The sequence below is a fragment of the Pholcus phalangioides genome, unplaced genomic scaffold (genome assembly GCF_987345545.1).
Source record: "Pholcus phalangioides strain wild (caught in Gottingen) unplaced genomic scaffold, Ppha-v1.0 ptg000011l_1, whole genome shotgun sequence".
Lineage (NCBI taxonomy): Eukaryota > Metazoa > Arthropoda > Arachnida > Araneae > Pholcidae > Pholcus > Pholcus phalangioides.
Window position 1 is genome coordinate 35,152,952 of NW_028301604.1, and position 27,118 is coordinate 35,180,069.

The 27,118-nt window shown below is 36.6% G+C and overlaps 1 protein-coding gene and 1 long non-coding RNA gene across 2 annotated transcripts; one reads left to right on the plus strand and one right to left on the minus strand.

Annotated features, from left to right (window-relative positions):
* The first annotated feature begins 330 nt into the window (after positions 1-330).
* LOC149080382 (uncharacterized) lies at positions 331-4,294 on the plus strand. Its single transcript, XM_089238732.1, has 4 exons — positions 331-336; positions 2,600-2,785; positions 2,998-3,127; positions 3,891-4,294. The coding sequence occupies exons 1-4, from the start codon at positions 331-333 to the stop codon at positions 4,238-4,240; spliced, it is 672 nt and encodes a 223-aa protein (XP_089094858.1). The 3' UTR covers positions 4,241-4,294.
* Positions 4,295-17,619: 13,325 nt separating this feature from the next.
* LOC149080383 (uncharacterized) lies at positions 17,620-20,607 on the minus strand. The gene is made up of 3 exons (XR_016193502.1): positions 20,204-20,607; positions 18,918-18,994; positions 17,620-17,719 (listed from the first exon to the last, which is right to left on the minus strand). It is a non-coding gene; the product is annotated as an uncharacterized LOC149080383 (long non-coding RNA).
* Between the last annotated feature and the right edge of the window lie 6,511 nt (positions 20,608-27,118).

Here is a 27,118-nt window from a genome sequence, read left to right on the forward strand (position 1 = left end):
CATCACTGAACGACACCGTTACGGTGGTGCAGCATTGCTCGTTTGGGGTGGAATTATACTGGGTTCCAGAACAGATCTGCATGTTCAAACCGGAACCATGAAAGCCCAAATTTATCGGGACATCGTTCTGGAACAACATGTACGTTTGTTAAGGGGTGCCATGGGCGCAGAATTTGTGTTTATGGATGACAACGCCCGTCCTCACCGAGCAAACATCGTAAACGAATGCCTTGAATCTGAGGATATAACCCGTATGGAATGGCCAGGGGATGTACTATCTCCTCATGCTTATTCTCATCCCATCCGAATCATAAGCATCGGTTCATAAGAATGACGGTAAGAATAATCCGAAAAACGCTACCAAGAAATTATTCATCATCGTCATCCTTAAGGTCACGTGACGTAAAAGAGGGAAGATTGAAAGAAATGACTTTCTGCGTAGGGAAAGACAGTTTTCCCTTTGGATGATCGACCGCCGACCAATCAACGTTAGGCTTGGGATATACAACTACTACTAACATTTACAGGTTTTTTTTGTTCAGCGACGTTGGCAACAAATTCATTTGAATTGCACGTGCAAAATATTTGTTTTCACACATAGGCACAAGCTGATAGGGTACTATGTCCGCAAAAAGCAGCACAAGGCGGCCCAAAACCACCTCAGCTCAATTTGAGGTAATGGTGAATTTCGATTGATGGGAAGTTTGATTCTCAGTTCACTAGGGAGGATAAAGATGCGTTGTGGATGCGGTTGGCCAATAAATTAAATGCCATGCCGATGGGGCCGCAGAAAACGTGGCTAGATTGGAAAACAGTAAGTAAATGTTATATATACACTGCTGGCCACCCAAATTGCAACACCAAGAAAGACAAGAGATATCGCAACAATATTTACTTTGTAGATAACATGTTGACCAAGCATCAAATGATTAAATTTATAGACTTCTGTGAAGTGTGGTTCCTGCCAAAATCAGTAGCCAGAGTAGCCGCCATTGTTGGAGATCACCGCTGCCACACGCCTCGGCATTGATTCAAAGAGACTTTGGATGTGTTGTTGGGGTACAGCAGACCAAGCAGCTTCCACGCGTTGCCAAAGTTGATCTGGTGTGGCAGCTGGGGATGTAATCTGGGTCAATCGTTGAGCAACCATGGACCACATGTTTTCTATCGGCGAAAGATCCGGAGAGCGAGCTGGCCAGGGAAGCAATTCAATCTGGCGATTGACGAAGAACCTTTGGACAATGCGTGCCACGTGTGGTCGCGCATTATCCTGTTGAAATATGGCTGTGGGCAAGCCCTGAAGGTAAGGAAGGACAACTGGCTCCAACACCTCGGAGATGTAGCGCTGGCTTTTTAAAGTACCGGCAATGCGTACTAGAGGAGTGCGAGAGTGATATCCAATACCGCCCCATACCATAATACCCGGTGCAGGACCAGTGTGGCGGTACATAACGCAGCTGTTCAGCATCCTCTCTCCACGGTGTCTCCAGACTCGAATCCGACCATCGTGGTGTTGCAGACAGAAGCGTGACTCGTCAGTAAAGACAATTTCATTCCATTGTGCGGTCCACATCCTTCTTTCATCGCACCATTGGCGGCAGAGACGTCTGTGGTTCTGCGTCAAGGGTAGACGAAGCAATGGACGTCTTGCGGACAGACCACTCTGCTGTAAACGGCGTCGAATGGTACGCGCAGACACTGGATGATGCGGTACAGACTGAATGTGCTGTGCTATGGTTCTTTATGTGGCTGAGCGATCCGTCACTGCCATACGCACAATACACCTGTCATCACGTGAAGTGGTGCACTGAGGTGGATGCGATCGAACACGTCGGTCCGTCGTACCCTCCTGCATCCAACGATCACATATCCGCATTACAGTTGTTTGGTTTCGTCCAACACGACTACCGATTTCCCTGAAAGATAATCCACAATCTCGGTAGGCCACTATCCTTCCTCTGTCGAACTCGGATACTTGATCAAAAGATGATCGCTGTTTTCTACGAGGCATAATTGATCGTTTTTTTGAAAAAAACCACAAGAAAAACACAATTGCCGTACTTCAAATCGTCGAAATCTCCAAGCCTTAAATAGCGCTTTGGAGTGGCGCCACAGGCGCGCGTGATGTGCGTCTGCGCTGAAATTCTAATCATTTGCATATCTCACCTCCGCTAATGCATGTTGTAAATTTCATATTATTTGCATGCTTCCTTCAGGGTGTTGCATTTACGGTGGCCAGCAGTGTACTTTAATTATTTAACACTTTTTAACCGTTCTATCTTTGATCAAATTAAATAATCCTTGCATACAGTGTGTTGCTATTTACTTCAATATATAGTCTGATTGTTTGAGAAGCTTCTTAAAAAGAATAAGTAATGGTTACTATGGAGATATGGACAAATCCCCCTAAAAATCTTATTAGAAAAACTTTAAAGCGCAAAATTTTTTTCACCCGAATATATAATATCTCGTCATTGTCACTTGAAGGGTTAGTTACCACACAACTATAAAATTTGCAACGCCATTCCATCTTGTTTGATGTTCAAAACATTGTTTCATGTTATTTTTTCTGAAATTGGCAACCGTAACTTGTTTTCAGACTTGGATCAAGTACAAGAGCGAGATTAAGAAAAAGGCTGCTGCGCGGAAAAAGAACATGGGAAAAACTGGAGGTGGCGTGGCGAGGTTCTGCCCGCAAGTGGAGGAGAAGGTGGTCTCCCTTCTTGGAGATTTTGTTATCTATGGAAACGCAGAGGTTGCTGAGACTGTCACGTATCAGAGTCAGGTTGGTATAATTTCGCTACAGAGTTCCTCAGCTACTTCCTTGTTTTCAGATAAATTTTTCTCATTTTTAGCAATGCATGCACCCATTAACTGTTATAGTCCCTTTTTGAATAGTGATATAATGTAAGATAATGATATCAGTGAGTGATTAATTTCTTTGTGTTATACAAATCATCAATAAATATTTCACGAGGACATTGCTTTTTCTTCCAGCCTTCAACCTCTGGTATGGTTGAGCAGCAGGTTCTCCTCTATCCTGCAGAAGAAGAAGAAGAGCCACTGCATGTCATGGAGAGCTCTAGGATCTCCATGAATAGTTTCACAATTACAGCCACAGAGCTTGGTAAGGCAACAATTTTTGCTATGCTATTTTTTTTACACTACACATTTTTTACATTGTGTATATATTCTATACAGAATTGGGTAGCTGTGTTTAAGAACCCATAATCAAGGCACAACTCTGTGAACATTTTTGACACTGAAGTTTCGTTGCTTAGCTTCATTTCTCTCTGCTGTAGCATTAATGTTTCGGATCAGTCAAAATCAATCCACACAAAAAATCAGTCGGTTACCAGATCAATATTTACGTAAATAATTGCATAGCACAATTAAAATCCAATATCAATCATTTAAAAAAAACTAATAATTTTATTTTTAATCAGAAAAAAATATTTTATTGGTAATTGCAATGTAAGGAAATAGATATTTTATGAAAACAAGCCAAATAATCAATATTCTGTCAAATCACTTCGTTAAAACATACTTTTAAAGTCATTACTATTTCTGCTTTTGCTAGTTAATTTACACTAGATACTTAAGCAAGCAAAAAAAATTGTCTTCCTACAAGGGTAGGTATGAAAAAATCTAATAGCACATTATATTCATACCAAGATAAATTGGTAAATAAAAAAAAGGACTCTCACTTTTCAAAAGATTGGAAACCATTGCACTAGACCAGCAGTTCTCAATCTTCTGGAGCAGCTGCGAAGGGCTCCGTGAAGCACCGGTAAAAAACCACTACACTAGACTAATGTCTGAAGTTTGCTTACATCGTTATTATGATGAATTACTAGAGTTATTGATCAAATCAAACTTGCAATTTACAGATCCCTATTGCTCTGATGAGGAGATTTTACCGGCACCTTTCCCAGGGCCATCGCCAGCTTCCACCGCAGCACCGCCGCCAGCTTCCGCCACAGCACCACGGCCAGCTCCCGCCACAGCACCACTGCCAGCTCAACCCCTTGATGCTGCCCAAAATCCATTGCCAGCTCCTGTGGGTAGCTCTGACCCAAATAGTGGTGTTCAGCGAATGAGGGGGAAACGAAAAAAAGACGCAATGCTGGAGCTCATCGAAGCGCAGAAAGCAGCAGCGCAGTCTCATGAGGCCACTGCCAAAGCCCACGGAACTAACGCAGCAGCGTTAAAAAATGTGGCTGATGGCCTAGAAAAATGATTTGCACTTGAGGAAAAAAAATTGCAATTAGAGGAGAGGCGAATAAAAATGGAAGAGGAGAGAAACAAATTATTGTTTCAATTGATTCAAAAGAAATAAAATTTCATGCGCTGTTTTTATGCCTTTTTTTTCTGAAATTATGCTCATCAGTTTCATTTAAGTTCTGAAACGTTGATTAAAGTATTTTTTTTTTTTTTTTTGCATCACACTTCCGAAAGATGGAGAATAATTCTATTGTCGTGCTGCTGTGCTATGAAGCTTGCTCATTGTGAGCATATCTAGATCCATGGTGCATTTTTTATTGAAAATTTCATGTCAGGTGTAAAACATGGAATTATAATTGTTTCAGGGAAAGGAAATATCCCACCCATTTCCAAACCTGGACATGAACGCTTGTAAAAATGTAATTAGCGCTTAATGAATCATAGACAACACAACATATTGAATCAGCATCCTCTCACGCCATCTCCACTCTTGGCAACAATCCTAGGTGAGCCGCCGCAAATATTTTTGCTCCCTCAGTACTGGAGGTTCAAAGTTCGTTTTATCAAATAATGCCTCAAATTGGCGTTTTGTCTCCATGAAATTATTAATATGGTTTTTCTCTTAATGAAATGTATGAATGCATTTCTACTGAATTTTCATTTATAACTACTCTTGATTAACACTAAGAAAAAAAGCAATGGAGTATTCAGACATGATATACAGAAATTGATAAATTTTTATTGAGATTGCCAGTCGAGTTCGCTTACAACATATCCCTATTCCATAAAATTATCTCACACAGCACTTACATATACATAAAATACATTACACTGATTTTCACAGACAAAATAAGGTTACACAGAAATGGTACATGTGCAATGAAAACACAAAAACATGGTACGAACTAGTGATCTGTAATTGTACAGCAGACCCCCTTCAAGTGGTATGTAGTTCTTATCCTTCAAACAGCATTAAATTAACAGAAATTTCTTGCACAATCGAATCCCGTTATAACGAACTCTAGGAGACCGAAGAAATCACTTCGTTATAACTAAATTTTGTTGTAAAAGGAATTTCCAATTTTTAACACGCGCAAAAAAAAATCGTTGTAGCAGAATTTGATTCTAGGGGGGAAAAACGTTCTATATAATAAAAAAAAATGAATTTGAGTTTTAAAAACAAAAAGCAACTCAAATCAATTAAGCATTGCAGTTTTTTGTATAAGTTTTACTTAATTAACATTTTAGAGGCAAATAATTCGTAATTATTTTTTTTGTACAAATATTGTAGAAGCCAAGAAAACAAATTTTTCTAAAGTATCAATTGCAAAAGTGGGGGTACCTCAAAATTTATAACTACTGTTTGAATTTCGATTTCGTCCGATTCTTTCAAAAACGTTGAAAGATTAGATGGAGATTGACTCTGTTGTTTTTCGGACACTTGTTTGAGTTCGTTATAATGGATTTTTCATTTCGTTGTACCGGAATAGCCTAATACATTGTTGCTATCTAAATTTATTTGAAGTATTGAAAAAGATTTCGTTACAACGAAATTTTCGCCATAACGATATTCGTTATACGAATATAGTGGTGCATCACTTATTGTGCTGTATTGCCTATCGTGGTGTATCACGTATGTATTGCGGTGCATCGAGTATTCTGTTGTATTTATGATGGCAGTGCATTGCTTATCGAAATCAGAATAGAAAACTGGCAATGAATAACTATTTCGCAGACATTTGCAGTGCCTGAGGAATATTTAGCTTTATAATTAAAGAAGACGTAACGAGTAGTTAGCTCCATTGGAGAAGTTGGGGGTTGGACGCCGTAGGCGTCAGGGGGGCAAATATATATAAACATAAATTTCATCAGTATCTCTTCACTGAAGAGTAATAATCTATGAAGGAATGGTATTTCTAACAAGCAAGCACGCATATTTAATTAATGAGCTGCACACTCATACTGAAACAGATATTCAAGCTATTGGAGTTAGACTTGTTGCAAATTCACTGTAATGAAAAAAAAAAAAAGACTTCACAGAGGAGCAAATGTAAACTAGTGGTCTTAGAGGTCCCGACTGAAATCAACAAACAGTTCATACAACAAGTCTTTCTCTGCTATTCCGAGGACAGTGTTGCAAAGTACACGACGGTTGGTATAAAGATGAATTATAAGCCTAGGTTATAATAAAAAATTTATTGTCCACATGATTGGACTAGAAAATAAGTACTAGGAAAGCTCAAGTGGTCACACAAAAAGGCACTTAACAGGGCTGTGACAGATGTTATGTCACAATTTGTGTAGTAACACAAATCTATTTATACTGAGCTGTGTCAATGTGATGATCTAATAAATGTACTCTTACAAATCGGTATTAAAAAAAGCGGATTATAAAATGTGATTTAAAAAGAAATAATTACAGTAGGAAAAATTATGTGCAAAAATTTACATATTTACAAACCTAGTAGAACCGGTCTATGCCTAATAAGATTTTAGGCCTTTCAAAATATTGACCTCTGTGATGGAATATTACCAAGATGTTGAAAATCTGATTCTTCAAGTGATTACGTAGAGGAGCTGAAGACTTTACAGAGATTCCATGCTTTTGAATGGGAGATTCTGCTTTACCCAATCAACAGCAGCCGTCTGCTTCTATAGGAAGGTGGCTGAAAAAAAAAACAAATTGCCAGTAAAATAAGTGAGGGTGGCAAATGAATCTAAAATGCTGCAACTCAAGATAAGAGCGATTATCAAAGGGGAAAACCTGATAATTACGACAAATGTAATGCGCTTTCCCAAAAAAAATGTGTATGACCAAACTTCCATTATTTACAAAAAAAATAAAGGTATCGCCCACATACAATGCATGTCATTCAAATGATTATATTTTGGCAATGGTTTCCCCAATAGGTTTTTTTATGAATATATAATATCCTAATTACTTTCTAATTAAGAAATCTATTCTTCATTTTATACCCACAGTTAATGAGATATCAGAGGTAAAATGTATGTGGAAGTGAATGGGAGAAAAAAAAATTTCATAAAAACAAAGGCCCTATCCATAGTGTATGATGTTACATACCGAATATATTATGTTCTTGAAAAATGATTTGCAATAACCCTCTCTCTGGTCCTCAACCCGTTTCTCCTTTCTTGAGGACTTTGGTTCATCTCGTCATCAAAAGGAGTGTCATCATCCTCATCGCTGTCACACATAAACTCGATCCGTTCATTTGTGCACATGTTGTGCAACACAGCACAGGCATTGACTATTCTTGATGCCATCGTTGGGCTGTACTTCAAAGTACGGTGCTTACTTAAACACCTGAACCTTGACTTGAGGACACCATTGCACCTCTCAATCACAGATCTTGCTCTCTTCAGACAATCATTGTAGCGCTTCTCTGCAGCAGTCTGTGGGTGAGCAAGAGGTGTCAAAAGCCATGGTTCAGATGGGTAACCACTGTCACCTAAGGAAAAACACGAGACATGTTAATAGAAATTTGAATATAATGTGGTAGTCTTTTTGGAACTCAAGTTGATGAGAACTTATTGGGGTGTAAAAAGAGGTAAAACATATATTGACCTAGAAGCCAGCTTGACGGTTCTGAACCAAGCTGTTGGTTTTCTATATGCGCCCTCAAACCACAGTTGCTCCATATGAAAGCATCATGTGTGCACCCCGGGTATCGACTGTTGATATTTATAATTTTTAAGTCAGCATCACAAACCTATGAGAGCAGAAATTACAACAGTAACGCTAAGTTTCATTAAAGGAGAAAAAAAAATTCATTCACGAATAAAAAAAATGGCAATACAGATATTACTACTCACCAACTGTACATTAATGGAGTGATACATTTTTCTATTAACAAAATCAGCCTCTCTGAACCTCGGATCATAAAGAGAAGGAGCCTCTATGGCAATATGGGTGCCGTCAACGACACCAATGACTCCAGGAAACCCATATGCATCTTTGAATTTTTGCTGAACATCTACATATGTAGATGGATCAGGAAAAGACACATACTTGGCCAACATCAGTTCATTAATTGCATCAGTAACCTGACCAATAATGTTGCTCACTGACTGTTGGCTCATAGCCAAGCATACGTCTTGGCTTAAGGTTTTCTGGAATGCACCGGTGGCGTAGAACCGCAATGCACAGAGCACCTGTGAAATTGAAAAAAAGATTATTACAATTCGTGCCTTGAATCCACGCTGCAATAACCAACAAAAGAATGACAAAGATAAATCTAACTGAACAGAAGCGTGTATTTCAGCATCGCCTGCCTGTGATAAGCCGTTCATTAGTAATAAGCCTGAAAAATGCTTATTACCGATGAAGCAAGTACAATCAAACACATTTTTGAAACTGAACTGTTCAAAGTTTCATCCCGTGCACAGTTCAGTCGCAAGTAGTATTATATTTACCTAAAGTCCCTGCAGACATCTCACTGTATGTAAGAAGCAATATGCACAGATGAAAGACCCAGATGTTGGAAGAGGATTCAAAGTATTGGGATTTGTTAGATGAGAATATTGATAATTTTTGTCACACCACAGTCATTTTCTACACACGAGAGCTAATTAGACTGGGACCTACAATTTATTGCCGATTCTGAAAGGGCAGGCTTGTTTTTTATACTCATGGAGAGGTTGGTGCACTAACCCCTCGATGGGGAACTCCCTGTGGTAGCAATTTTTTCTGCGGCCATGTCACAATTTTTGTTGTATACCTGTGTCAGGAAAGTTTTCTGACAATGACGAACCGGGTATCGAATACGAGACAGCTCTAAACATCCTCTGGTACTTTGAGCGAGTATCTTATGAACCTGAGCTATGGCGCCTTAGACGAAAATAAAAGTAATTAGAGGTAGGTACTGCCCCCGTTTGTGATGTTTTGATTTCTGCACCGATACATTATTTTAATGATTTACACGAGAAATGCAAGGGGGGTTTGGGCCTTAAATATTTTGCAAGTTGATGATGAAACAAAAAAAAATAGTGGTCTGTAGGGCCCCTGTTTAAATTAGAAGTACACATCCCACCACTTTAAAAACTCTTGAAAACCACAGTACTTATTCTAATCATGGGGCCCCTAATCCACGTGAGGGTCCCCCCCCCAAACCGTCTTAAGAGAATCATGGTTCTTCTGAGGCACTACCTGGAAAATTTCCGAAGTACTCAACTGCTTCTCGTTTTTCTGAGCCCATGTGTTTAAGCCGGAGTTCGTGAAAAGTATTTCCTGTTGTCCAAAGAAGTATAGGGGCCTTGGTGTAGGATGTGGGGGATAGAAGTTGATGGCTACGCCATATGTTTTATAGGTTATCATGTAGGTTAATAAAATTCGACATTTCGCGATCTGTACACATTTTTCAACGAGGCTTAGTGAGTTCCATAGTTTTCAGCTGACTCAACACAATTGTTCATAAAAATTATTCATTAATTATATATTATTAAAATTAATTCATAATGATATAATTTACAATTCTTACCTTTCTTTCCACTGTTATTGCTGTCTTCAGCTGAGATCGTGGTTCGAGTATCGGTCGCAATTCTTTACACAGAACATGAAAGTTTCTTTTGGATAAACGGAAAAGGCGGATAAACTCGTCATTTCGCAGAGATAGCGCATCGATGGCTTGCCGTTTTTCAGCCGAACCTTTGTCACTGTCCTCACTATCAGAGTCATACTTATAAAAGTAATCAATAAGAGCAACCATTGACGCCGCCATCGCTACAAGAGAATATCCGATCAGATGCTGCTTAAGCAGTGGGTCTTCCCTATGCTTATTGTCATCCGAATATTCGGAGAAATACGATGCTTGTTTTCGGAGGGAGAATGCCGCTAGTACGGAAATTTCCCTTTCATGCTTATATTGTCATAATCGGCGGGGATACGGATCGGATTCCCGATAAGCATGAAGAGATAGTACAGCCCCAAGATACGTGACTTGTCCCGAAACGACCGGCATCACTTTTTGGATAGTCAGCTGTAGTTCCACATCGAATTTCCAGCTTGTCCAGTTCTGTATACCTTCCAACTTATCGATGGAATGAAGCTTCTCCATTTTCCCACTTGAATTGGAAACTTAAGCTCGAAAAGTAAACAGATACTAAATTTCGTTTCCGAAGTCAAAATTCCGCAACCGTAGACACACGACCATTAAACAAACTCACTACTAAGTGGAGGGTCACTGGGCCCATAACCTATTCAAATTATTAAAGTACGAGTGAGCAGAGAAACGAATTGAAGTTTAATGGATACACAAAAAAAGCCGTCCGAACTGAACCATGGAGGGAAGAATAACAGAAGGTGACGCGACCAGCGCCTCCCTTGAGAAAGCATGGGGAATCTGGGTTGCCAGATGAAGCCAGTGATCGCTCTATTAAAGGGACCAAGTAAGCCCAAACAAACCGTGGCTTCCCATGCTTTCCTATGAGAAACATCCCCGTTTTTAAAAATCATTTAAAAATTTACTATTCACTTTAGGAACTCGATTTTTTTTTCTCAAATTCTATGGATATATTTATACAATTGAACGAAAGCTTTCACAATTTTAGTTGTTATTTGTTTTCGAATATTAGCTTCAACAAAATGGAACCTTTTACAAAAATAACCAAAATTGACCCATATCTTGTGCCACAAAATTTCTTCTCGGCATTTTAATTTTAAAAAAATTATGCCAAAGTATGTAACACCTCAGTGCTGACAGAAAGACAATGTTTAAAGACACTTGAACAAGCGGTGTTTGAAAAAATCTGACTTTTTTTGCGAAAAACATTATATATGCAAAACATTAGCATATATAATGCCTTTCAGCTGTTTATATTTAAATATTGTAGAAATATTTCTCCATTCCAGGCAAAAACTCGAACACAGACACAATTTTAGATTTCAAATTCAATTCGAAACTTTTTTGTCAAATTTTCGTACGCATACCACTTTAAAAGCAAAGTAATTGGTACAAAATGAAGAGAAAAAAACAGCCCAGATTATTTTTCTAAATACTATAGGCCAGAGAGATGACTTATCGCGGCTCGTAAAAACAGTTTTTCATTTTTTAATATTTTTTTCTCAATACATCTACATAGCGGAAAGTTCGGATGGGCGACATATATTTCCAGTAATACGTATTCAAGAATATGAGAGTGGAACGGAAGAAGGGTGGCGAAATTTGTACAGCCTACAGGCAGCAAAACCATAAATACACAGTGGCGGAGGACGCTCGAGCACTTCCAGTACTTTGAGGCACGGGGGCGGCAAAATGCTGTTTGCCCCGGACGGCTGAATCATGTTTGTCCCTGTCAGAAGGTGCTCGAGCACCTCAGAACTGATTCAGAAATCAAAATTCCTAATGTAAAGCTTAAGACGAGCGTCCACGGGCCTGAAACACTTTCGAAATGTCCCAGATCGATCATATTGATGAACGAAACAAAAAAGCAAGATAAAAAGTTAAAAGAAAAAAATTATGAAAATTGCATTTTATTGGAGCTTCATATTATTTTAATTAATCATATTCCCATAGACATTAATGTGATGCATCAAATTTTTAAAATAAATTGAAGCACTGAACTAAAAACTTATGAGTCGAGAGTGAAAAGTGATCTTCCCCTTTTTCAAAAATAAATTAAAAATATAACAACCCCTTATATAAGGATAAGATTTTATTTTTCCCCTTTATTGGATCATGTAGATTACCTGAAGACGCATTAAATGGTCATGATGCTTAAATTTATTTAGTTATTAATATTTTAAGAGAATTCGATCCGGCAAAACACATGTTAAGTATAGGGAAAAGACCGGTTTGTTTGGGCTTACTTGTCAGCCCATAGGGTTGCCACAACGGCTTCAATTTTCGTTCCTGATGTCACCTCCTGTTATTCTTTCCTCCATGAAACTGAACGCATGTTCACGATATCTACAGACAAAATGTTCGGAAGCCCGTATTCTGTTCCCTGATTGGTTAATTTAGTAGAGGGTGGTCAGGCCTGGCCATTTATCGTTGGCGACAAAATAACGTTAGCAAATATCCTGACATAAATACCACGGGAAAAAAATACTTGACCATAATAGCTAGGGATACGTAAATTTCGTATTTAAGAAATAACCGCGATAAATGCGAAATTTACGAAATAAATGCGGTAAATGCGAAATTTACGAAATAAACGCGGTAAATGCGAAATTTGCTAACTTTGACGAATAAATGCTGAAATTGATTTTTTTACTACTTTTTCGCGAAATCTAGGTAATTTACACTTTTTGAAGTGGAAAATCGTAATTTTGCTCAGTACTTGTGAGCGTGCTTGAAAGGGAAACCACAAGCATCACTTTTTCCCTCTTTGGCGTTGTGTTAGATGTAAATACAGTCAAGTTCGGTTACAACATAGCCCTAGGTGATTCGAGAAGTGTATGTAATAACCGGCGTGTATGTTATAGAGAGGTGTTGAAATTAGATTACGTAGCAATGATATATATGCATTATTGAGATTGTCGTGGAAAAAATAAGCTTATACCTCATTATACCTCACATAATTGAACTATAATATAGCATGAATATATAGTTTTTGATTGGTACCTGGAAATTTATTTAGAAAACGAGATAATATACAACAACATGCAGATATTTTTTGAAATGTTAATGAGAGAGATTTTTTTGAGTTTATGCTAACGGTTTTTCCCTTTGAAGTTGACAGTACTGTACAATTAGAAAATTCAGAAAAAATAATCCCACTCTGTGATGTTCATGAATTCCCCAATTAATAATACACTTGAATTGGCCACCAATTTCAACTTGAATTGAGACCACGAACAAAAAAAGATCACAAATTTATAAAAACAAGTAAAAATTCCATATAATTCGAAAAGCATAGATGATAAAGTCCTGCACAGCAAGATAGGATTTTATAAAATGTCAAAATTTCATTGCCAAAATAGTTACATTTATTATCGACAGATGACGCTAAAGTTTTCCCAATTATAATATTCAGTGCTATCTGTTGGTTAGGAAGTATAACTATTCCATCCATGTATTTTCGCGTTTATTGAAAAAATTTAGGTCTAAGATATCACCCGTGTACAATGAATGTTGTCCATAAAAGGCTGTGTTTTTGACTATATAATAGAATATAAAGGGGGGGGGGGCTATGTTTTGACTATATAATTATTTTTTTTTTTTGCAGTATTATATCTGGAGTATTTTTTTTTTTGATTAAATTAATAGAAAATATGCTTCTTTTTTTTTAAATGCGCAATTTTTGATTTAAACCGTTTCATTTATTCGAGTTGTTCTTCGCGCGTGTGTGTGTGTGAACGAAAGTGAATTTTTTTTCATTTGGAATTCGTTATTGTGAATAAATGCGAAATATATATATATATTTCTGATTTCAAAATTTTTTTTTTTGCGAAATTTACGTATCCCTAGGAATAGCAAATATTGAAAAGAAAAGCCCCCCCCCCTTTTCATTGGATTTTTTGTGATATGAATATTAATTTCAAGAAATAATCATTTTTTTTCATTTCATCGCTTTTTCTCTCCCTTCTTTATTATGTAAACAGGAAAAAACATGTGGATATGCAAACGATGGAACAGATGCGCCAAGCTAGGAAAATACAAACACCTAGCATAATTAAGTTTTTTTACGTTTCTGCCGACCAGAAATGGTCCTATTCAGTTCACGCGGATTTATAAATGCAGATTATATAATGAAAAAAAATTCCCTCCCCCATGAGTTGAGGGGTGGGGGTTATTTAATGTCTGCTTTGCCCAAGGCCATGGTCCTCACATCCTGGAGCAGGGCTCCCTAGGCTGGGATCTTTCACGGGCCCCTATATGATGAATTTATAACGTGAAAAATACTGAGAAGCGTCCCAGGCCATCTCGCCCATATTCCTGGGCCCCAGGGCTGGAGATCTGTCATCCCCACTCTCGTGGGGGCCATGCCCAGAGTCCCTTGCAAAAGTTGGTTCCTAAGTTGTATACCCCGAACAGGGCCGCAACTAGATACTTTGTCATCCGGGGCAAGCCGGCATTTTGGCGCCCCTTGATGTAGAAGAAACAGTTAAAAGGTGAATTCGGCGCCCCCTTCTGGTTCAGCGGCCATGGCCCCCCACATCCTGGAGCAGGGCCCCTAGGCTGGGATCTCGCCTCCTCAGTCAGACTTCCCACGGGTCCTTCTATAGTTAATTTATAGCGTGAAAAAGCAAAAAATTATGAGAATTGTCTCGGGCCCCAGAGCTAGAGCCCTGTCAGCCTCGCCCATGTGGGAGCCGTGGTTGCGGCCCTGAGATCCCAGGCATATATATATAATATATGAATTGACGTCATCGTGTTCCCCCAGATGTTCAAGTCTGTCTCCGCCTATGCTGGTTGACCATGTCCACCCACAATTACGGGTCTGACAGAGCTCAGGATGATTCTTTTAACTTTTTTATATTTTTCACAGAACAAATTTATTGTGGGGGATGGGACGCCAAAGATCCCAGCTGAAGGATGTGGGGTAACCTATACATATTTTGTGTAAGCTACCGTAAATGTAATAAATCCGGTGATTATGGACCATCATGGCCCCTACAGCCTGAAGCAAGGCCCCTAGGCTGCGATATTTTGTGGGCCCACAGACCAAACTTTTCATGGGCCCTTCCTTCAACAGTGAATTTGTAGCATGAAGAGAAATGATTGTCCCGGGCCCTACCTAACCTTGCGGGGCCATGGCGACCATTATATATTGCATATCATCGTGTCCTTCCCCCAGAACTTCTCTATGTATGCCTTACACGGGTGGAACAGTGTCATCTTAACACAATCTCACCCGAGCCTGGAGGGACAGTCTTCAAATTTTCTTTAGTATACATGTAAATTCATAAGCAGACCATTTTTATTCAGGTAGGACCTCAGAAAAATCTTGGCCAGACATCCACCTGCGTCTCAGGTAGCTGTTTAAGATCTGAAGTTCTCTTACATAGCCAGAAATTTTTTCTGCGGGGAGAGAGAAATCTACCCCTTTCAATGACCTTGCTTTGACTACACCCAGCATAATGTTAATTCTTGAAGTGGTTTCCAATTGGGCTGTTGAACAGCATTCTTGGGTACTAGCAAGCAATAGGCGAGATGAGTTTTAAATCATTAATCTATAGGGAAATTCAAAGGCATCTCGTTACAGCCTTCGCTCCTCTGGACCGGTGATTGGTTGACAACGAGGAAAAAAAAAGTTTGGGAAACTGGGTTGATCAATTCTCCATGGTGTCAGAAGTATTTCAATCATGTGGGTGATTGTCTTGAGCTTCACATAGGAAATTTTTAATTTCTGAATCGATTCTGGAATTATTTATTCTAATAATTCAGGATTCTCATCAGTTTTGGAATTATCTCTATCATTAATTCTGAATTCTCGATTAGTTTTGGAATAATTTCTTAACTACATTTTAGATTTCTTTCATTCATTCCTAGAATAATTTCCTTCATTTATTCTAGAATTATTTCTTTTATAAATTCCGAAATTACAGTATTTATTTCTTCTTGCATAAATTCTGAAATTACTTTTTTCATTCATTTCGAAATTATTCTTCAATGAATTCTGTGGAATAAATCGTTTTTCAATGTTTTCAACTATTTTCAGAAAATGATCAGCGGACCACACGTTGAAGACAAAGCGAGAAAATTTGCCGAGAGAAATGTATAAAGAACGTGATGGTAACCTCTACTAGTAAAATTTCCCGCAAAAAATTCCCCTTTTGACTAAATTTTTCCCACGCATTCCAAAAAATGAGCTGCCATCTGCCGGTGAAAATTAGTCAAGTATTTTACAATAAAAAAGTATCGCACAACATTGATATTTTTTATTTTTATTCAAAAAATTCTTTTGCTTGATGAACTCTCAAAATTTCCCGCAAATGCTAAGAAATTTTTCCCACGAATATGGGAAATTTCCCATCAGTTACTATCACCTCAATTAAAGAATGACACGACATGGCCAAGCAAAGGGAAAATAGCCAAACAGACAGCGCTCCGGCAACCTTTGTTTCGTCCAATCAGGGCGCAGAATCAGGGGGTGAACTATCTCTGCAGTCCTTAGTAACTACTAGTCCTAATGAACTACCGGTCGGAGGACTGAAGCTAAGGACCGCTTCAACTACTAGTAGTTAAGAGGTACTATGTACTACCAGTCCTTAAGGTCACGTGACGTGAAACAGTAGTTAGAGGGGGAGAAAATTTTTGGTTTCGAGAGTAACAGATCTCTAACCAATCGGGATGCTGTTTGAAGCTTACAACTACTACTAATTATTTAACAATCGTTTTTTCGCAGTGGGTTGTGGCAGCGATTTCATGTTTACAAACAAACATGTTGTAAACAAACTTTTTTTTCCGAGGGACTCGCCATACATTTTTTTGCCACCCGTGTTTTGCAATTTTTTTTGCTCTAATATCGCTGGCTAGTTTAATTATTTTGTAAACGTATGAGGACGTTGCATTTTTCATCTTGCGACTTCTTTTTAGAATAAGATTCAGTATATAATAATAGTCAAAGTATTTTTCTTGTCCGAGCTCATGGACCCCACTTTTAGATGATTGAAGAAGCGAGTATATGGGACCCCAGCTGCATATAAGTGGGTCGCATACTGATGAAATCAAAATTTGAAAAAAAAAAATTCTTACAACAAAACGTAAGATTTTAAATTAAGGTTACCGGCACTAGTTGAGCCTATGGTCGTAATGTGCCTTTTCGGGACAGACTTTCCCTTTTTTTTTTGGGGGGGGGGGCTTCTTCTTGAAAGGGTTATTATGCAAAATAATTATAGAATTTTTGGGCCCCCTATTCACCTCGGGAGCCCTACTTGAGGCCCCAGCTGAATACTATTTTTAATATTGAGTGTCACTTTTTTTTTAAAGACCAATTTGTTAAATGATTTTTTATCTATTTTTATTCCTTTTAAATTCATTGAATCAACGAATTGCAAATTCTTTCTGAAGCAACTAAAATAATAAATTATTGATAATTTTAATTAAAAGAATTAACTGCCTTGCTGCGTATTGTAGTTCTGTATTTTAAACTATGGGTTTCTCCTCAGTATTAAAAAATATTATCAGAACATGATTCTCTATGAATGAGCACTTACCTGTTAATGCAAGTGAATACTTCAATATTTAAAATTATATATACTTCTATATTAAAGATCTTTCATCAATTTATCTGTTTCATATTTAGCTTCCAACAAATAACTTCACCTGATAACTTTCATTTGATCGTATATTTCATTTCAGTTCATTAGAAGATGAATGATTGATTGAAGTTGATTAATAGAAACATGAATTGAATAACAACTTACACACATGATTTGTCATACAAACACATTTTATTTCAAACATATGTTCATAGAGAGTCATCATAATCACAATTTATTTGTTGCACTTTTCTTAGAAATCGCACCCTTCAAGAATATAATTTTTTGAGATTCATTAATTTTCATCTGCATCTTCAAATGTTGATTTACCTGAAATTAGAAAGAGGAAGAAAAAAACACTTTTATTATGCTTATCAATCTTTAAATGTACTGTATATTTTATTTCAAATTATAACAGTCTTTAGTAGAGATAATTCGTGCACAATAGCACTTTGTCGACTCGCCACCATTTTATCACAGTAGGATCCAAAATACATCAACTGTGTTTTACAAGGGAGGCCTGGCATTGCACACAGATGCACTTGTTCATGTCTAGATGTATTTACCTAGTTCTTCACAAATCTTAGGAGCCAACATTGCAAAAAAGAAAATCATACTGACACCTAAAATTTTCTATGCAGATCACAAAATATTTGGAGTTTATGTCTGCATCTTCCAATATGTGAAGATCATCACTAAGTGCTGAAAAAGTTCACAAAATTTGCTAATCAGTAAATATGATAATAACATTTTCAAAGAATTAATATTGCTTTTCAGTTAGCAAAGCTTCTAAAGGTTTTTTTTAATGTCCTCCCCTTTCATTTATACGTATAGCCAAGACAAGTTTTTCAACAGTACATGTTTTTACTTGCACTCGTCAAATTTTGAGCGGTACAAGTAGCCATTAAGAAATCATCTATCTTAATTTGCTCAATTCAATTATGTCAAAAAGAGTTGTTCTTTCAATAGTATCTGAAAAAATTATGATTATAAAGAAAATTACTCATAGCAAGATATTTCTCGAGAAAAACCAATATGGTATGGACTAAAAACAATGCCACCTTTCCCCCTACCTGCTTATTTTGTTTTTACACATATAAAACGTGTTGCTGAAATTACAATAATTTCAGAGGGTAGTATGTTTCTGTTAAGTTTTATATTGAGAAATATTCAAGTGATTTTACAGTTTACAATTTTTATGAATTTTGTATTCATCATGCAACATAAATGAGACACTGAAATACATTTCTTATTAAACATGTGAATTTATGTAATACAGTCTCTCCGAAACGCCATTATGTCTGCGATCTGATATAACGCCAAAATTCTTTGGGTGGGATGGTGGCGTTAAATTGGGGTTCGACTTTTTTTGTTCCACTAGGGTTGTTGATACAAATGAAATCAGTGAAAATGATGCGACATAATGTTAAAATTTATGTCATTAAATCATGCATGGAAATATTTTATTTTACATGAAAATAATAATGGAAACTGTTGCTCAAAGTCAAATACAAAGAATTAAAATTACCTTTGTTTGCTCTGGTAAAATTGTTTGGTAACTTTGAAAACCTTCACATAACTTCGTAGCTACCTACAGCCAAGTTCCTGGGAAACAAAATTTTTCTAGAGTTAGAAAAGTCTCACAAATGTATATACAATATATATATATAAGCTGTTTACTAACAACATCGTTAAAAAATAAATGATTGTTAAAAGTTAAAATGTTAAAAGTTTCAGTTCCATAACATCTCAAAATGTTATATTTTAAAGTTCTTAAGTATTCGACATGGAAATTTTTTTTTGTCTTTACCCATACACACAATCAAAAATAATTTTTGGCAAAAAATTAAATTTGAACACACACAACAAGGCCCCAAATACTTAAAGTATTAATATCTTTCAAACACTAATCTGCTTCCTTTCATTATAATGTATATACCTCAACACTTAAAACTGTGCCTGAAATTAAAACTTTGTTTTTTAGTCCCATTGTACGAATTTCATTTTTTATATCAACAAAGCAATATAATGATTCCTTATTAAATATTCTTCATCTCAGAGCGAGTTACAGAGTGCAATTTTTAAAGTAGTAGCATATGATTTTTTTCTGAAAATTTAACTTTCACTAAGTATTACAATATTGTTCATTTGAACAGTTCAAAATATCAAATCTAAAGTTTAATCCTTTACACTAAATTTAGTGAATGAGTTTTACAAAATTTAATATTTAACATTACTGCCAATTTTTACCATGCTTTATTTCAATTTCACCGTTACTCATCACAAAAAAATATTAATTAAAATTTTTGTCATTTAGGTGCTATAATTTATTATCAATGAATTGTAGCTTATTGGTTACTTTGTGCATTGACGGGAGGTTGATCTAAAACACAAATTTTCAATTTATTTATTTATAAGCGATTATTTATAGCATAGTCATCTCCAAGCACAAGTTTTATTGTGCCAACAATATTCAAATTATTTATTTACACACATGCTCAATTTATTTAGACATAATTTTTCATTAAAAAAAATTAATGTAGCAAAAAACATAGAATGTAAAATTTCAATCTGATATTATCGTAATTGAAGATTCATGTTTCATTCGCCATGTAAATATTTTCAATACAACCCAAAATATACATGGGCTATTTGATATTTTTCAGCATTACCAAATGGGATCCACTGCCCTATTAATTGCGTGACATTATGCCCATTTATATTTTTAAATAACGCATTTACCGAGCAAAAAAATATTAATAATATCTCTAACACTTTTGTTATATAGTTCGATAGCAATAAAATAATTCTTACCTCAGTAATGAACATGCTAGCACTTCGTCGTGGCTTCGATCGCCGATGTCAACATACACGTATGTATACTACAGCAGGTTTTGGAGGATATAACGATGAATCACTTCAACTTTGATGACACCGAAGATATAATCCAAGTTTTATCTGTCATCATTATCGTAAAAAATTTTTTAATTCGAAAAAAGAACAGCATATTTCATCGCTAAATATCACAGCGAGAACTCGCGGCCAGAGACGAAATTTCCTCTTTTCCAAGATGGCCGCCGTGAACTACTTTTCTTGCTGCTTTAGGACTGGTGCTAGGCAGTCCTTAGCAGCGGTCCTAAGTAACTACTAAAAAAAAGTCCTTAGCGTAGAGATAGTACCGAAAAGTCGAACTACTGGCCAGCTAAGGACAAATCGGCGCTTAACTACTTTTTTTCGGCTAAGGACCACAGAGATAGTCACTCTCGAGCATTTTGTCTGTAGATATGGTGAACTTGCGAACTGAATGAACGCAAAACAACGAAGGTAAATAAAACATGTGTTGCCACAAATAAAGCATTAAAGTAAATCACGGTTAACGGTTAGCAGGTAATTTTTAAATATTCAATATTTGTTGCCGTTCCTATGGATTTTTGATAATAGTAACCAATATTTTTTATAATTTAAAAATTTTAAACAAATAAACATCGGTTCAAAACGATATTTTTTGAGTATTTTTTTCACAACCATAGAAAAAATTGAAATATTCTGTATAAAGGATCATCGTAAACCTCCGATATATGAGAACTATATTTTCCGGCGAAGGAATACACTCTCTACCTTTCTCTTCACTGCAAAGTTAACCTGAAACAGACAATAGTTGTTTCAAAGCCGCTTGTTTTTGATGAAGAAACTAGTTGGAAAAGTATTTTTAACATAGATGTGTTTTTCCTTCATTATTTTTTATTATCATTATTTTTTCTGTTTTATTTATTTTTATTTTTTTTCCCCGATTGCTTCTAATGAATAGGCTGACCATATTTCCTCTAGAGAAATACGGGAATTTATGATTCCAAATACCGGAACATACGGGATATTGCCAATTATCACCAAGAACGACGCCAAAAGTGAAAAAAGTTGCCAAATATTTGCTGAAATTACGGAAAATCGCAATGGCGGGAAACGAAGCATTACTGCAAATTGCAGTGGATTAAAATGAATTCCACGAAATAAAACGTTCACCAAGACAAATATGGGAGATTAATGTTCTTATTTATAGTTTTTGATAATCATAATATGAGTATGAGTTGAAAAATAATTTCAATCTTTGACTTCAATAAAGAATAAAAATCCTAGTAGGCGTGATGTAATAAACGGGAAAAGCCGGGACACTTTTGCCAAAAAGTGGGGATGGCCAAAAAAAAAGAGAGAAAACGGGACTGCCCCAGGGAAATACGGGATGTATGGTCACTCTACTCATAACCTTGTATTGTAATAATTTGTTGGTTTTTTGTCAGTATCTGTGACGATGAGGCATTATTAATGCTTTTGTTATTGTCATTACTCGTGAAAAGGCTTTATTTATGGTTTTTGACATGACATTTTATTTTATGTCTTTTATACGGTATAAAAGACATAAAATAAAATGTCATGTGGTGACCATACGTCCCGTATTTCCCGGGACAGTCCCGGTATTTTCTGTTTTTTTGGCTGTCCCGACTTTTTAGCAAAAGTGTCCCGGTTTTTCCCGTATTTTGCATGAAGCCTACTTGAATTTTTATTCTTTATTGAAGTCAAAGATTGAAATTATTTTCAACTTATAAATTATATTATGATAACTACAACTATAAATGAGTATATGAATCTCCCATATTTGTCTTAGTGAAAAATTTTTTTCGGGGAATTCATCCACTGCAATTAGCAGTAATGCTGCATTTCCCGCCATTGTGATTTCTCCGTTATTTTAACAATATTTGGCAACTTTGTTTGGTTTTGGCGTCGTTTTTGGCGATAATTGGGGGTGTCCCGTATTTTCCCGTATTTGGAATCCCGATGTCCCGTATTTCTGTCGAGGAAATATGGTCAGCTTATTTATACCTATATGTTTTTTTTGTCACTGTGCTATAAAAGTAGGGTGACCATACGTCCCGTATTTCCCGGGACAGTCCCGGTATTTTCTGTTTTTTTGGCCGTCCCGACTTTTTGGCAAAAGTGTCCTGGTTTTTCCCGTATTTTACACGAAAAGCCTACTTGAATTTTTATTCTTTATTGAAGTCAAAGATTGACATTATTTTTCAATTGATAAATTATTTTACGATAATTACAACTATATATGAGAATATTGATCTCCCACATTTGCTTGAACGTTTGTCTTTCGTGAAATACATTGTAATCCACTGCAATTTGCATCATTTCCCGCCATTGGGATTTTTCCGTAATTTCAACAATATTTGGCAACTTTATTTGGTTTTGGCGTTGTTTTTGGCGATAATTGGCGATGTCCCGTATTTTCCCGTATTTGTAAACGCAATGTCCCGTATTTCTCTCGAAGAAATATGGTCAGCCTATATAAAAGTAAACTGGAGTGAACACTTCCTATACAATAACACAGACGTGCGCGAGCCGACGCGGAGGAATACAAAAGTGGTCGTGACCGAGCGAGACGGGCAAAACATTGTTATTTCAGCATGTAAACAATGGGGGAAACTTCCATCTCGAGTGTTTTTTTCAGTTGTTTTCATATTATTTCATTAGTATAGTTGTCTATCTGCACATACACAAATGGTGATACTGTGTTCTGCCTATAATTGCTCCAACCGATGATGAAATTGAAGGAAGATAGAAATAAACTTCAGTTTCATAAGTAAGTGCACGTGGTTTTATGTTAAAAGATGCATTCATTTTTATACTACAATTGTAAAATTAAACGCATGTAGTTTTCATTTCACGTTCAATTTCTATTTAATGAGCATAATTCAAAATAACAAATTAATATCACATGAATTTTAAACTTCAAAAATATTTTTTGAAATCGTGTAGAAATTGCTTATTACTGTTGGGGTTAGAATTTTTATTACAGAAATACTCACGTAATATGTTTCATATGCATTTATGTCCGAAAAACCTGATAATGCCTTAAAGAACTAAAATTATCCCGTATAAATATGAAAAAAACAAATGACCTAAACCTTGGGTGGGATGCAGTTTAGACCGATTCAGAAAGTCGCCAACTGTGGCACCTCGGAAACATTTGTTTACCTTCAGCCTCAACTGGATTATACTGTCTTCTCGTTCTGCTAGGGCTTTATTCCTGCTTAGTGAAATATTCTTGATATGTATCCTGCTTAATGAAATAATATTGCCATGTTTCTGGTTGTGGTGCAAACAGAGTTGATAATTTCAGGCCGGGGGCAGGGGCCCCCCTTTAATGGCCGGAGGAGCGAAGCCGTTTGCGGACCATAGGCCCGCGCCAAACGAAGTTCGTCCTACAGGTGCAGCCACTGATTGCATATTCGCATGCACTTGTTAGCGATTGGACGAAACGTTTTCTGCGCCAACTGCATTGCTGAACTACGTGTCATTTCACTTCCATCGCGCGTTGTTGCAGGATGTTCTGCTCGCAGTCGTGTTTCAGCACCGATTTTTTTAATTCTTCTTCACGGTGTTAAATGGCTTCTGTTGGACCGAGGCCTAGTAACTTCAACAGCAGCGCATTCTAAGGATAATTTCACGTGCATGTGCATCAAGGATTGTTTCTAATGGATTATTGCTGTGCCGTTCAGGATGGGGTAAAAGACAGGTGAGCGGTAAAAAAACCTTTTTTTATTTCCCTTTCTCGGGGTTGCATTAGACTCGGCACTGCTTGGCGCCAAAGTAGTGCCAAGAAGGGTGCTTATACTGCTTTTTCACCCAATCGCCCCACTTAAATGGTTATCAACAGTTCTGGCACATAATATTTGATTAACCAGTGTATTCAATTATGCGCCGATCTTTGGCAACTTCTGTTTTTCGCTTAAAAATTAGAAACAACTTTATTTGCATATATATATATATATATATATAATGGAAAATTACAGTAAAACCTCCTAACAGCTTCCACTAACAGGACCATCCAAAATAAATTGAGCCTTCTTTCCGGGGCATTTTTATGTTCAGTCCGATAGCTGAAGACGTTCTTGTGAAAAGAAGATTGACACATTCCTCCCAAAAAATTTATGCCCTGGATATTTCTATTCATTTGCTAGGTCCATTTTTTGAATTGAACCATGCCTTGAAGTAGGGAGTGCCACATAAACAAAGCTTTTCTAGTAATTGGACAGCTTGTGTATTAGTGTTGACATCATGTCTTCTGTTGTCCCCCTCTAATCTGTAAGATTTTTTTCCCCTCTCCACTGCCTTCTACACCTACCTAGCATTTATACCCAGGAATAGAAAGCATACACGCACAGTCTTTCTTTTCATATAATTTGGTGCGGGGGGGGGGAGACTGCCTTGAAAATCAACAAATTTTTCTCATTGTGCTAATTATATTTTTTCAACTCCGTGTCAAGTGTTCGTTAGGAAATAGTTGATCGGAGGTTACTTGTAATCTTGTCTGAGACAGAATCCTTTGGTTTCAACAAAATATGGCAGTAGTTCGGAGGTGGCCATTATAAGAGGTTTACTGTATATGAAATTAATATTTTAATTAGGATTTTTTTTTTTTTGCAGATTTTTAAAAGGTTGAAAACTGCTGTTCACAATCATGACAACATGGCAAACACTGATGAATCAGATGTTCAAAATGAATTTGAAGCAGCTGTTGACAAAGGTTATCCTTTGTCAACAGTCTACTGGCTACAGTCACTTTGTTAAGGGAGGATTGCCCTAATTTTCCAGGCCAGATCAGCTCTGAAGAGTCGAAGTCAGATAGTCCCACCAAAGCTGAACTGAGGCGCAAAATAAAACTGCTCCAGTAAAGATTGAAACGGAGGGACAAAAAAATATATCTTACGTCAATGTTAACAACGGTGCAAAAAGTATGTGGAATGCCCATGCCTAGTATATTAGCTGAGAAATAAAAATGTGAAACCGAGTTGGAGACATTACACATCATGTATGAAAGAATTTGCACTTACTTTATATTTTTATTCTCCTTGTTCATATAATTATATATCAATTTGTGAAAAAAAGTTTACCCTTCCCCACCCAGCGATGCTGAGATCATGGGTGAGCTCTTCGAATGTTACCCAGGTTTCATGAGCGAAGCTTTCTCATATGTTGAAAATGTTACAGTACGAGGAAGCACTCCCCTGGATTGTGCTCTAATAATTGACTATTAGGATAGGTCCTGTAAGATTTGATTTGTGTGACTTACATGTTCTTCCATGTCTACTCCCCAATTAATGAATACACAATGCCCTGCTTTCTTCATGTTGGCACCTCTGGTCCCCCCTTGAGCTTCGATTGCATAATTGTGAAAATGCCAATTTAATGCAGTTTTTTTTTTTGGATAGTTTCAAGTTCATTTAAATTCTGATGTATCGCCTGTGAAATATCTTTTATTTAAATTTTGGGTTACCACCTGGTCATCTTCCTTAATGTGTTGATTACTGCTGAGCTATGTATGCAATAATTATTACAAAGTCTTAATTAGAGGAAAAGGTGTTAGTTTCTGGTACCCTTGCAATGTCAGAAAACATGGCAGTTGTAGATTCATGATGAAAATAAATGAAAATGTAAAGAATTTCTTATATGTTGTGAATAATTGCATATGTTGGAGGGGGAAAAAATCCCTTCAAATTTAGAGTTTGTCTGTATAAAATACTAGACAAAGGTTTGCATTGTCACTAAGTAACTATTTGATAGCAAACATATGAGTGCTCTTGTGAATAGCGATTTTAATATTCCAAATTATTCTCTGTGGACCTGTTTGTAAATTGTTTATTGGAAAAAACTTGTATGTGTACATTGTTGTATATATGTTTGAAAAAAAATATTAAACACTTTTTTTTTCTCTCTAATTTTTATTTCAATTCTTGCATTGAAAGTTCTTTTTTCAGCAGTTAATTCGCGGAAATATTCACTGATACGAATTTTCGAAGTGGAAGCCATCACCAAAATGCAAAACACAATATTAGAAATATATGTTGTTTTTTCATTAAAAAAAATAGTTCCCCTTAAGTTTTGGAAAAGAAAGTATTCATTTTTTTGAAGATGAAGAATACGTAATTATTGGCCGAGAAGTGAAAAAAACCGGAACGTACATGTCTCGTATTTGGAATTGCCCCATTGCATTAACATGGTCAGGAAATGTTTTGCCCGCTTCGCTCCAAAAGGGTGATGCGGTCGCGTAGGACGATGGTTCAGTGTTTTTTGTAATTTGTCATGATCGTGGCATCTTTTTACTCGTCTATTTTCTCATCTATTTTTTCTCATGATAAGGGTATGGCATCGAGCTGGGGGTATTAGTAATATAAGCTCGATGGGGTATGGTCATAGTAGCCGAAAGCCCTGTATAATTATTATTGTATTGTAGTTGGGGAAAAGTTTTTGACTGTTTTTGACCCTGTATAATTGCACTGACCATATTTCCTCGAGAGAAATACAGGAAATTGAGATTCCAAATACAGGACATTGCCAATTATCGCCAAAAATGACGCTAAAACCGAACAAAGTTGCCAAATATTGTTGAAATTACAGAAAAATCACAATGGCGGAAAATGAAGCATTACTGCAAATTGCAGTGGATTAAAATGAATTCCACGAAAAAAACGTTCACCAAGACAAATGGGGGAGATTAATATTCTTACTTATACCTGTAATTATCATAATATAATTTATGAGTTGAAAAATAATTTCAATCCTTGACTTTAATGAAGAATAAAAATTCAAGTAGACTTAGTGTAAAATACGGGAAAAAGCGGGACAGTTTTGCCAAAAAGTCGGGATGGCCAAGAAAACAGAAAGTAC

What these genes read in the sequence shown, in the direction of transcription:
- LOC149080382 (XM_089238732.1), top strand. An exon ending in CTGTCACGTATCAGAGTCAG is followed by an intron (nt 2,786 to 2,997) that starts GTTGGTATAATT and finishes TTTTTCTTCCAG; the next exon opens with CCTTCAACCTCTGGTATGGT. An exon ending in AATTACAGCCACAGAGCTTG is followed by an intron (nt 3,128 to 3,890) that starts GTAAGGCAACAA and finishes TGCAATTTACAG; the next exon opens with ATCCCTATTGCTCTGATGAG.